The sequence below is a fragment of the Haliotis asinina genome, chromosome 2 (assembly GCF_037392515.1).
Source record: "Haliotis asinina isolate JCU_RB_2024 chromosome 2, JCU_Hal_asi_v2, whole genome shotgun sequence".
NCBI lineage: Eukaryota > Metazoa > Mollusca > Gastropoda > Lepetellida > Haliotidae > Haliotis > Haliotis asinina.
The window spans coordinates 51,172,496-51,185,752 of record NC_090281.1 but is presented as its reverse complement, the minus strand read 5'-3'; the positions used below and the strand labels follow the sequence as shown (position 1 = coordinate 51,185,752).

Below are 13,257 nucleotides of genomic sequence, written 5' to 3'. Positions count from 1 at the left end.
TGAGTCAATACACATTTTCATTGCTGCAGGTTAGGGTAGGTGTCAGGGTCATTTCGTGTTTCAGAAAGGATTATGTGAACCTTTCTCAGCAATGAGAAAACACATGTAGTTTGTACGTGACAAAAAGCTTAAATAGCTCGCAAAGCCTAGTCGATCGGTAGAAATACATGTCACAGTCATGACCCTTAAGATGAATGTAAACAAATGTGTACATATGACTACAACGAAAATTACTACATGTATTTGTCACTTTTAAGAGGCCACATAGTGTTATGTATGGTTCAGATTATGTCTTCCTAAATGCCGCAAACACTGCGCGCATTTGATTGGTTGGTCGTTTTGCAAGGAAGACGGCTATCTGTTACTAGATCATAGGCCATCACTAATGTAGCGCTAAACCCCACGTCGTATGCACATATTGCACAGTACATGCATTATCCGGATAAGCCAGATTGACTGTGACGAAGCGTTCGTACACTTGGTGTATCTCTATGTAGACTAGGAATATGTAAAACACATGCCAAGAGTTGGTTGAAGGTACGTAATATTATTATTAGCCTCTTGATGTGATATTTGTTTGAATATCTGTGTAAACCTGTGTCAACCTGATTTGGCATTTCATGCCTTTGCATCATGTATATGAAATACCACGTTGTCGAGATTGCCATCAAGTTGCCGAACGTTGTCTATTAAATGTATATGTTGTATGTTCCTGATCCTGGTTAGGTCGCTTTTGAAATGTATGACACAATGATTCTCGTAAGAGTATTCTTGTGTACTCGGGGTGACGGTGTTCGTGTCAAAATGCCATCCATCCACCAATCTTCCGAACAGTATCAGTGAAGCCGTTCGGAAAAGACTCTTCATCGACCCGATTAAAATGACTGGTATGTGTCTCAAACTGTTTTCGTAACACTATCTTTACTGAAGCTAAATACCAGGTTCAAAATGGCGTACTGTGACGAACTCTGCCATTGATATGCAGATCAACAATACTGGATACACTTGTTGTAACGAGCAAATTTCGCGACTTAAGTTTCATTGCGGTTATCGTTTGAACTAAATGTTAAAGTTTGTATGTCTGTGTATGCCATATTTTAACTAACTACTGTATTTCAACTGATCTGCATGAGTGATGAAACGATTAGACAACACCCAACCCAAGACCCTACCAAGTTTCTCATAATAATAACGCACTGATGGTCCACGATACACATCCACTAGTATAAGCGTTAGGGTGTGTGGACTGACTCACTGTGTCCCAACCAGTGTGCCAGCCTATAATTCAATTTCTTCTGGGTAACCAGAAGCATATAAGAGTCCCTTTTACTTACTGAAAAATGTTTTTAACTCATTTCATCTAGTTATGATCCTGGTTTTTTTGTTCGACCAAGTTGATTAACGGCGGTCTTGCTCCTCTTTCATCTTGTTTGTCATCATGATTTACACGTAGTGCTGTCTATGGGATAAGCCATCTGAGATTCTGTAAGTTTGTGTGGAGGTATTTTCATAAAACTCTATTAGTCTAAATATCTAAAAAAAACATTTTGCAACCGAATTTATGTGGCATGCAATATGGTATATTTCTAAATTACAACCTATATTGACAACGTTTTTATGAATGTGTATCAGTTCACTAATGTTCGGGCCACAATGGCTCATAGTATCATGACCCTGTGCTGAAATTTTGACATTTCCGAACACATACAAAGTACAGAGAGAGAGAGAGAGAGAGAGAGTACGCACACAATACGCACACACACACACACACACACACACACACACACACACTCACAAAGAACGCACACATAAAGAACACAGAAAGCACACACAACCTGACACAAACACACACTAAACACCGCTTTTGTACTTTTGTTGTGAAATAACTTAATGTTAGTATCAATTACTCAGAATTTGCATCCATGTAGATTGTATGACAATAGTAAGAAAACAAATTAAGCTGACATTAGCACAATGTTTCAGAAATGACCTCTAAAGAAGTGATAGTATATATAGGTTTAGACTTGACATATTTCCTCAAAGACCCGCTTCTCGGAACAGATTACACCGGCATTCCTAGAATAGCCTTATCTAGTTTTGTTCAGGACGTGTACGTCATGTAAATGACACAACGCTCATTGGGAACTCAAAGCACAAGATGAACATATTGACAGATTGCATTGGATGACTTCAGGTATACCTAACCTGACATTGTTATCATTTTGATATCATGCCCCCACACCAATACCGCTTTGACACCGTAACTCGTCCGGGATGTCGTTAACTTCATATGTCAACAAAGGCGTCCTCTTTTCGAACGTAATATGTCCTGTTTCATATTTCAACAATACATTGTAATTTGCACCTGTAAATGTGATATTGCACAACATTAAGTCACGGTACAGGTTGCAACTAGAACGGATTCAATGCAAGAGACTCAGTTGTATATTACAGTTTCTAACACTTGGTACTCCAACATTTACATATTTGAGCTCATATTAAAACCAGTATTTTTAAACAAATCCTAGGGTTCGTGGAAGTTAAAATTTAGTCAAGCTCGTTGGATGATCAATAATTTAATGCCTGTGTAGACTCTTAGTATCAACATGAGTTATTACCCTTGATTCACTATTTATTCCTCACACTGTCATCCCTTTCATTATGTCGCAACATTTCATAATGACTACATGTAATGACAGCAACAGGCCTTCTATTACCTAACCCCCTCTGTTACAGACAGCCACGGACCTTCCATTACCTAACCCCCTCTGTTACAAAACGTCTACGTGATACAGGGATTGGTGAAAGCAGTAAACAAGTAGGAAAGGAACAAAGCTCTATAGGCATGGACAGTTTGTTTACAGTCTTATTAGAGGTAAGTACAGCGGCACTTTGCTTCCTCGATGACATAGGTACGACAATATCATTTTGATTTATGAAATTATGACTGTGCTGATTTGAAATATGAGCGATGTGGCCACTTATTCAATTTTTTTCGGGTACAACAACCCACGATCGCTAAACTTGGGCATTAGCATGAACCGTATTTCACATATCAATACAAGAAAGTAGGTGCATTAATCAAACACTTAAAACGAACTTGAGACACTGACCACGGACACAAAAATGATACACAGTCTCGGTTTGAAGTATATAGTATTACAAACTTTCCTTGCTGAGAATGTACAACAATAGATAATTTATAGATACACAGCCGTATATTGTTATTATAATTATGTCCCTGTTGGTGGTGGTGGTGATTGTCTCTACGTAAGCTCTATTTTTGTCGTATTTTACGGGGTACCGTAATTACCGTAGGTAATTTAAAGACACACAGCAGTATATTGTTATCATAATTATGTCCCTGTTGGTGGTGGTGGTGATTGTCTCTACGTAAGCTCTATTTTTGTCGTATTTTACGGGGTACCGTAATTACCGTAGGTAATTTAAAGACACACAGCAGTATATTGTTATCATAATTATGTCCCTGTTGTTCGTGGTGGTGGTGGTGGTTATCTCTACGTAAGCTCTATTTTTAACTCTTACGTCAGCTTTATGAACAGCCACATACCGTATTTTACCGTATTTCATATATTAATTCAAGGAAGTAGTAGTATTGAGAAGACTAACACTATACATGAGCCACAGATCCATTGACCGCAGATGCAAACATGCTACACACTCTCAAACTGAAACATTGTTAAAACTTTCCATGCTGAACAACTATATGTAGATTGTGGACGATTTTATAATTATTATGTTACAAATATGGTGTACTGCTTATCCATCTAGATAAGCTTTATGTTAACACTATCAAGTGACTGTATCACGTTTATGAAAAGTCACAAGTCCACCCCACTTATATAAAGTGTTACTTGCAAGTTCCCAGGAAAAAACATACCCACTGATAGTAGATGATGAATATTCATAATTACTGCTTGTGGTTGTCAAGACACATCATACTTCTACAAATGTGTTGGTAATATAATCACAGATGACTTCTCTGTTTTAGACAGTAACAAACCTCCTCACATATTCAAATATGGATAATAGTATCGTGAACAACCCACTACCAACTAGGAACATGAAGTCTGAATATTTTTTTCTTAATTTTTTGTTAACATTCGGGACTAAATCCTGATTTTGAATTTCTGTATGTATGTATGTATGTATGTATGTATGTATGTATGTATGTATGTATGTATGTATGTATGTATGCATGCATGTGTGTATGTATCTACGTATCTATGTATGTATCTATGTATCCATCTATCTCTGCATCTATGTATGCATCTATGCATCTATATATGTATCTATGTATCTATGAATATTTCATTTTCAGATTCGGGATTAAAATCTTCAAAACACCCAAACCTACATTTTTCCATATTTCAGCCTCAACTTTGATTTTTCTTCATATTGGGGTTTCGGCATTTGAATCCCGAATCTGAATATTTTTTCAGATTCGGGATTCAAATGCCGAATCTGAATATTTTGTTCAGATTCGGAGCTATGAGCGACAGTGTCAATATACATTATCTCACCCCCTTCTAAAGTACTAGGGGCTGCTAGTAAACCTGGGTATCGTAAAAACATGAACACCCAAACCTGCATTTTTCCATATTTCAGCCTCAACTTTGATTTTTCTTCATACTGGGGTTTCGGCATTTCAATCCCGAATCTGAAGCTGTGCAATAGTTAAAGTGCTGCTCCGTCACTCTGGTGATGGCTGAATTCCATTAATGGTTCTTTACTGAAACGTTCCGGCGTGTAGTGTTGTGCATACGGTTGCTAGTACATCCACACGTGCCCTGTTTGTGCTCCACGAAGCGATGCTGGAACCAGTCTCTGTATGCACAGTCACACAAGCCTTAACGCTCTTGAGACCCATCGGTTACCCTAATCTTGTTTAGGCGGCCAGTCAAAGCGTGTGGTTAGAGTTGCACCCAAATACTTCCAAGGACGTGTAATGGATATGTCCTGGGCTCCGAGGATTGGGGTGTACCACACGCACACACACACGCACACACACATACACGCCATTCCCCAAACGAAAATCCTTATCCACCCCTGGTTGCGCCCAAACACCTCCGAGGAGCCGTAGGTAAGGGCTGAGCGCAAGGTTGAATATAAAGCGGACGTACCATCCTGGAAAGTGCGTCCCTCCATTAGAGGTACTACCCCTCCCTGGCATAAGTGACAATCCATTCAGTCCACACACTTATGCCATACTCTTCATTCACATTCACACACAACACTTATCGTGTTTACAATGACAATAACCTATTTTCCCCAATTACATTGTCCTTCTCAGCATCCCGCAACTCTCAATCATGATTTCACCAGCAATGGACTCAAGGGTGACATAATTTGTCCTAAGTTTTTATAAGACTGTTGGGATTTAAGCCACACTGGAATCACTCAAGATCACAAAGAGAAAATGTACGCTATTAAATTTATAGTTGAGAATAACTGTAAGTGAAGACATTTCTTGTTATTAAACTTTACACATTTAGTTTTCCCATTGTTTTAGGCATCAGTGTATGCTGTCTTAAGTAGAAGAGTTTTGAATAACAATAGCAGTGAGTTCCAGGGAAGAGCATTTGCATGTGTTTGTCGATAGAGTCGACCAGGACCCACTTGCACAAAGTGATCACGACTATCTTAAGCCTGCGTTGGAGAGTGGGAGTTACAATCACTGTAGCGCTAAGATCACGTTGTGCAAGTGTGCCCAGAAAGGTTTAAGTTGTCCACTGTATGTAGGCCTCCTCATTACGTAGCACCCAAAACTAGGTGGGTTGCCCACATATGCCATTTACCACTGATGTGCACGTCCCAGTCTAGATGATATGTACTCTGACACAATATTTCCTGATCCCTGGGTTTCAGGGCTTTAAGTTCCCACTTAATATATTTGGGTTTCTCTCTTTAGAAAAAAATATATAAGCAACATTAATACACATGACACTTTCAAAATAGACGTCGCAGCTAAACCTTACGTAAAGTTACATTGGTTTTATGTGAAGAAGAAATTGCAAGATTATGTGTTTTTAGTCTATTTCATCGAAATCTCACCTACGACGAAAGGTGAAAGCTGAGGTCTGTCTCCACTACGTATGGTGAGGTGTCAAAAACGCTCCGCGGTAGGGGCCGTGTGCTGTGATATGTGCCTGCAATATGTGTCTACAATCTCCCATACACGATTTGTTGACTTATCACTTATCGCATGTTCCAGTGCCGTCCTTGTCGTTAACGTTGCCGGTTCCGGAGATGAAGTACCTGGATCTGACGGTCTTCAACGGGCATGAACAACCCTAGTCTCTCGCTTCCCTTGTCCAACCTGTTTGACGCAACAGCTGCATTAACAAGATGAAAGTTATGCGCGCGCATCCTAACCTAGCGAGACCTGTACATCGAAGGCATGAACGTTGCTGAGTGCGACGGTAAATTATGTTCGTTTAAGCAAATCCTAATTCAACAAAACGGTTGTTGTAGAACAAGTGTATTGTAAGAGATTACTTTCAGCTTCCCGAGCTTAATATAAGCGCAAAGTTTATGCTCCATTTCAATATACAGATATCATACAAATTAATTACATAGCTGTCATTCAGACGCACATACAGTGTTCTTTTTCTGTAATATTGAGTTGTATTCCTCTTGTGTTTACTCTTCCCGAGGGTAAATGTAAAAACTTTTTAAAAAATTATTCTTTTCAACTTCAGATGTTATTCTAAGACGTAAAGGCTAAAGGTATATCCAGAAAATGGCATCTGTTCCACCGTCCTCACAAGAAGACTCCTCACATGGAAACCTTGCAGGACAGCCTCAACAACCCAACGAACGTTCCTCAATTTCCACACAAAATCAGTGCGTTTCAGAGGTCTCCGAAAATGGAAATTCCTTAACTGACGAGACAAATCAGTCACCAGATGATAGTACTCTGACGCCAACAATCCAAGCACAAAGGGTACCAGTTGCTGCACACACTGTCAGAGATGCGACCCAACCAAATGGACATGCTGATGCAAAGGAAGCCTACAATAGGTTCTTTGAAGAATATTACCCAAATTATAAGGAACGCGTCTACAGAGTGCCTCCTGTACATATTAGTCGTCTCAACTCAAAACAAACAAAGAGCAAGCAATCAGAAAGCTTGCAAGAGTACACTGGATTCCCGTTTCACGTTTATACCAGATCTGAGTCTCATACCATCGGGGACACAGCAGAAGCTCGTGTTAGTGATAGTATTGAATATCTCCTCAATCACTGGGTACCTGAGAATCATCCAGCATTTATAATTACTTCTTTCCAATTTGAAAACTTTTGTAACCAAACAGGTAATCCACCACAGTCAGATGAAAATAGATATACTAACAATTACACTGGAGAGAACGATGCAGCTGTAGCTGCAGAAGAAATTATTTCTGGTGAACATGACATTCTAATTGTTCACTATAAAGTTGGAATGATTGCAATACAGGTGAAAGCCTGCAAATCACATTCAGACCCCAATGCCAGTGTCAAAGAGGCCATTAAACAATTGGAAAAAGACAAGGATTTCATAAAGGCAAACTTTGAAGACCCTGATACTGGTGTGTCATTTAAAGCTATTGTTGCTTTACCTTCCATTTCACTTGGAGAACTGACACAGAAAACACACAAAAACGCATGCAAGAGAATACACAATTATAACAATTGTAAAACATATAGCCATGATTGCCAGCAAGAATGTCTGCAGCGATGTTTACTTGATGACAATCTACCTTCGAAAGACTGTGAAACAGAGACTGAAAATACAGTTGTGTATGGCTGCAAGAAAAACAAACTCTGTGAGTGGTGGAAGAGTATCACTAAAGATTCCATAGGGTTCAAATCTTTGGATGACTATAAGCGCGTCGTTGCAAGATACATAGGTTTCAAATCTACAGTTCAGATTCGGGATTTGTCAGAGAGTGTCACAGAGATAGGCAACAGGTGTATGAACATTGTATTAACTCCTCAACAAATTACTGTCCTAGAGAGCACCTTGAAAAGACTTGTCATCCAAGGAGACTATGGAAGTGGAAAGACAGTACTCTTGATACTCAAAGCAAGGATTCTGTTGCGGCAATCAAATAAAAATCGTCTTTGTATAATAAGTATGGGACATTCACCTCTTATTCCAGTCCTGGAGGAATCAATCAAATTTGACATGAATCCAGCGTTGTTTCAAGGTCATGGTCAAGACCCAATTAGAATCAAGTTTCACCAATACGTAAACCAGAGTGAACTGAAACAAATCTTGGCAGAGAGTACGGAAGAGAACAGGCATGTTCTAATTGATGAATTCCCGTCCTATGTGGATATGGATGACGAACTGAAACACTTAATCAAAGATTTTCCGTCTGATCTTTCGTTTTGGTGTATCATGAGTCGTGAAAGAGAAGCATGTTTGACAAAAGGTCTTCAAGATTCTTTCCCTTCTTTTGAAAGAGTTTTCATGGGCAAAGTGCTTAGATGCCCCCCGTCTGTCACAAAGCATCTTCCAACTCGTCCAAGAAATGATCATACTATTCTTAGGTACCCGAAAAACAAAGAAATTGAATCAACTATAAATAACAAAAAAATGACCGAACACTTGATACAGCTTGGTCTACAAACAAATCGTAAAGAGGTCTGTACTGTTTCGCCAAAGCAGTGGATCGCTTGGTCAGACATAGTTGCAATTGTGGATAAAAATCACAAACATAGAGAACATTGCTATGTATTTCTAGATAAGCTGGGCATCCCACTGACCACTCTGACTGATGTTAATGCTTTTATCAAAGAAAACGCTGTTCTGTTTGTCAGCGAACCTGAATCTCCAGGTTTTGTTCGGAGGGAAGTGATTTACTTTGAACCAGATAAAATTGTTGCTAACCCAAAGATGTGTGAATTCCAAGGAGGGCCCCAAACAAAGCATATTGATCACAAAGGTCATGCAGCAGGAGAGTTGCAACAGTGTCAGGAGTGCGAAACAGAATTTAAGAGCATGATTATAGAACTTGGTTTAAAACCACCACAACTGAACGAGCAGATAGTGACACAGCAACACACAACATTAGAGCCGTCATCATTATCAAAATACACTAATGTTCAGGCAGGAGCAGCAGGAATGTCACAAAATCTGCTAGAACAAGCTAAAAACCCTACCCACAAACTCACATATTCAGACATGGTGATCTTGGATGATCGCCATGATCCAGAATGTCCTACGGAACTTTTCTCCAAATGTCTTGCAGTCCCAGTAGTTGACAAGTTGGGTGAGAATCAGTTACTTGATGAGGACGCGTTCGGTTCAGATACACAGGTCTTGTACATGAAACCCCGTCTATTCCAAGGCCTGGAGAGGAAGATTGTGATCATTATCACTAGCGATGACCCACCAATCCGCAGTCCATTGCAAGACAATAATATAGTTGATTATGTTGAGCTTGCTGTGACCAGATGCTCTTCACAGTTAATAGTTGTTCATACCTGAGTATGCTTTGTTTTTAGGTCACATAATTGGCATATTGGTACCGCTCAGTGGGTGTTTACTATTCCTTCATATCTCTCTATATATGAAGAGACCATGACCCCTTCAAAAATTCATAAAAGTATTCTACCCATCAAAACACTTAGTTAAAGCACTTGATGTATATCTGTGGTTACATGTCTCCACTTACTTAGGGGAAACCACTGCAAACCTATAGCAAATGAACTACTCGAGGATCATACATCAAATTGCTGTTAAGCATGTGTACACATCGTGCATATGAATAGCTGCGTTTAGGGGGTAAAGTATTGTTAAGAATTCACCGAATTTCATCATTTATTGAACTCGTGACAAAACATTTTAAACATTATGAACTCGCATCAGTGTAAACAGTTCCCTTTACAATCTGGAATATTTTGCAAAATCTATTTTGGAACAGTTGACTGAAGTAAGTGGGTACAGTTACACTAGTGAGTCTAAACTATTGATGGCTAGAAAATACCGCTCCTTCCCGTTTACTTTCTTCTCCTCCTTGCCAATTAGTGATAAGTAAATACAGTACCTATAAATCCTTATTCACAGACTGATCCAAGGATGATGGGGCTGTGGCTTGTGCCACAGTCACTGGGTCCAAGACAATCTCTTCCATATTACCGGACGACAGCTCTTTTTCACAGCTGAAGCAAACGCTGTATTAACCGCTCTTAAATACATTGAAAGACACCCAAAACATAAACAATATATAATCTATTCAGACTCTCTTTCTTACCTTCAGGTGATTAAAACATTTCTTGTAAACATCCACTTTTAATTGAAGTTATTGAATTGTATAGTGATCTTGCTACTCGCCAATACGACATCGTCTTTTGTTGGTTACCCAGCCACGTAGGAATTTCTGGGAACACTATGGTCAGTTTTGCTGCCAAGGCAGCACTCAACAAATCTGTGACACCACTTCTTATTCCATACTCCGGTTACAAAGCTAGTATTAGATCTTACATCCGCGATCTGATGCAAAAGAAATGGGACACCCAAGTAGGTATAAATAAATTGCATGGAATAAAACCGTATATTGTTTACACCTACATGGGCTGTCAGTCCAGATTTGAAGAGGTTATTTTGCGACGATGTCGTATTGGCCATACCAGATATACCCATGCAAAAAGTGTGTGAGTCCTCCGTTTTGTATCCCTTGTGATGAGAGAGTCACTGTGAAGCATATCCTGCTTGGCTGTGTTGAATTCTCCGTCACAAGGGTTAAATATTTCAATATCAAAACTCTTTTTACCAGTGTTAGTTCTCATTTAATTATATTTTTTTTAAAGAAATTGATTTCATGATTGAATTTTTATTAATATGTGTTGTACATAGATGTATTTTAATGCTTGGTATTATAAATTGGCAACTGATATTGTTGGTGGTGTATCCTCAAAGGGGGTTAAAGTATCGTAAAATTATTGTTCTTCTGAGAGGGTATGTAAACCCAAAACGTTCAATTTTGCTAAAGATTCGTTTTGTTACTAAATATTTTGATTAAAGAAATGCGTTCCCAAATGTGAAATCTTCAATTTTACACCCCACCACCAAGTCTCATCTGTTTGACAGTTACATCCCTACATTAATATCCGTAACAGAAAAACCTATTGTTAGAGTGTTTCAAACAAGCATATAGAATCAGAACACGTTAACATTGTCAAAAAGATCATAAGTGAGGGTTATTTACTTTATATCACGATCTATCAAATGTTCATCCATGATCCTGACAATAAAGCAAAGCATAAGACTTGTTCTGAACATCACCTGTTTGAGTCAAATAAAAAGGATATGTTGAGTGTTGAATTAATCATTCGACACAAATATATACTTCATTTCACCAAATGAACATATGTATTTAATGACTGGATTCATTGTGCATATTTCAAAGGTAACAAAAATGTTTATCAGGGACTGTGCTTTGTGTCCACCAGAGCATTGTGACTTTTTTTGTAGAAAGTACGTCAACTTTTGAACCCAGATAAACAATGATTCATTACACAAGTTATAGAAAAGTTTCTGTTACCTTTCTTCTACGAAGTATTTTAATGTATCAAGTCAAAGTCAAAAGACGTTTATTGTTCAAGAGGCCTTCGGCCCATACACATTGGACTTTAACATATGAAACATTGTACATATGGTGCAATATGTAGTAATTAGTGATGTAAACAGCAAAATCGTGATAGAGACAGTAAATTATGTACAAGTAGTAAAACATAATGGATCTACAAAACTTTATGTCAGACTTTTACGTTTATTATTGATATAGTAGGACAGCTTTATTATATATATATACATCTGATAGTATAAAACTGTATTTAAACTTATTCCCCCAGAGTCATGTGCCTTGAGTCTGTGGTGAATGGGCCTTGGCTGAAGCAAGACGCTGACACCCAGCTGACACCCACGTCTCATTGCTAATGTGCCATTTATCAGTGATCAGCTGTTTGTAAACTATCTTAACAATTTTGGAATGGAGACTTGTTTATAAAGAGCAAATCTGTGTCACTCCAAATTCCATTCCAAATTCCATTCCATCAATCCAATCCAAAATCCATTCCAAAATCCATTCCACACTTTACACTATGCCGTATTTAGCCTAGGGGTGTTTTGACTGGGGGCGTTATGTCCTTGTGGGACAGCGCACAGTACTATAGGGACTAATTCTCTCTCTCCCTCTCCCTCTCTCTCTCTCTCACACACACACACTCACACACACTCTCTCTCTCTCTCTCTCTCTCTCTCTCTCACACACGAGATATGAATATATACATATATACACACACCACATAGTGTTCAGCACCCCCACTTCTCACCTGGAAATGGCAAACAAACACATTTTGTACTTTATTATTAGTGGTAAATAATGGCACAGTTTATATTGTTTGAATTTACATTTTACATATTAAAGGTATAAATGTATGCAGAAGCATCAAGTTCAGTTTATACCTAAATCTCAATGTGGCGATTGTAATGTATTGTCTGAGTGTGTTCAGTGATACGGAGCATACTTCCTTAAAGGACTTTTTCTTACAACAGATTACGTCGTCAATCCTAGAGAATGTGAAAAATACATTCCATTACAATACCGTCATCCAGGTCAAGTGCTGCTATAGAAACGTGGCATTCAAGTACCCCGTCAAGTCCTATTTCACAATCTCATTGGTAATTTAACAGCGTTATGAGGCACGTCACACAAGATGGAGTATCTATTTCAGTAAAGAGCGTTGAGTTTTGCGTATAGTATTTTAAAGTGAGTGATTTAGTCTGTATTTCTGTATAAACCAAGATGTATAACTTTGGCTCTTCCTCCTCTATAGTGATATCCAATTTATTAACTCTGTTTGTTGGTTTGTTGCTCTTACAATATTAAGCATATATGTATATTTGAAGTGGAAAATAATTCGTGCGGGTACTTCGTGAAGGTGATGAATGAGAACTCAACAATAATAGGGTATTGTAACAATTGGTGCAGCTAGTAATTACACTCCAATGCAAAACCTGCTAAGTGGTTTTGTTCGGGAAGATGTAGACCTGCATAAGTCTACAATGTAAGAAATAATAATACATGATAATATCTAAAACAGACTGGTCGAGTAATGTTTATTTGTCAAGACTTGCATCTTCAAAGGGTAGAATTACTGTACACTCATGGGTTCAGCATGCAGTACAGGCTTGGAGCAAGGCTAGGGGAGACGCTTATTCCTGTCACTGTATCATTCCAGCTC

The 13,257-nt window shown here is 38.6% G+C and overlaps 1 protein-coding gene across 1 annotated transcript; it reads left to right on the top strand.

The window, feature by feature from the left end:
* The first annotated feature begins 384 nt into the window (after positions 1 to 384).
* On the top strand, positions 385 to 11,289 carry LOC137273882 (uncharacterized). Its single transcript, XM_067806781.1, has 4 exons — positions 385 to 537; positions 2,737 to 2,875; positions 6,236 to 6,443; positions 6,723 to 11,289. Exon 4 carries the CDS (start codon positions 6,764 to 6,766, stop codon positions 9,497 to 9,499), a length of 2,736 nt encoding a protein of 911 aa, XP_067662882.1. The 5' UTR covers positions 385 to 537; positions 2,737 to 2,875; positions 6,236 to 6,443; positions 6,723 to 6,763; the 3' UTR covers positions 9,500 to 11,289.
* Positions 11,290 to 13,257: the final 1,968 nt, after the last annotated feature.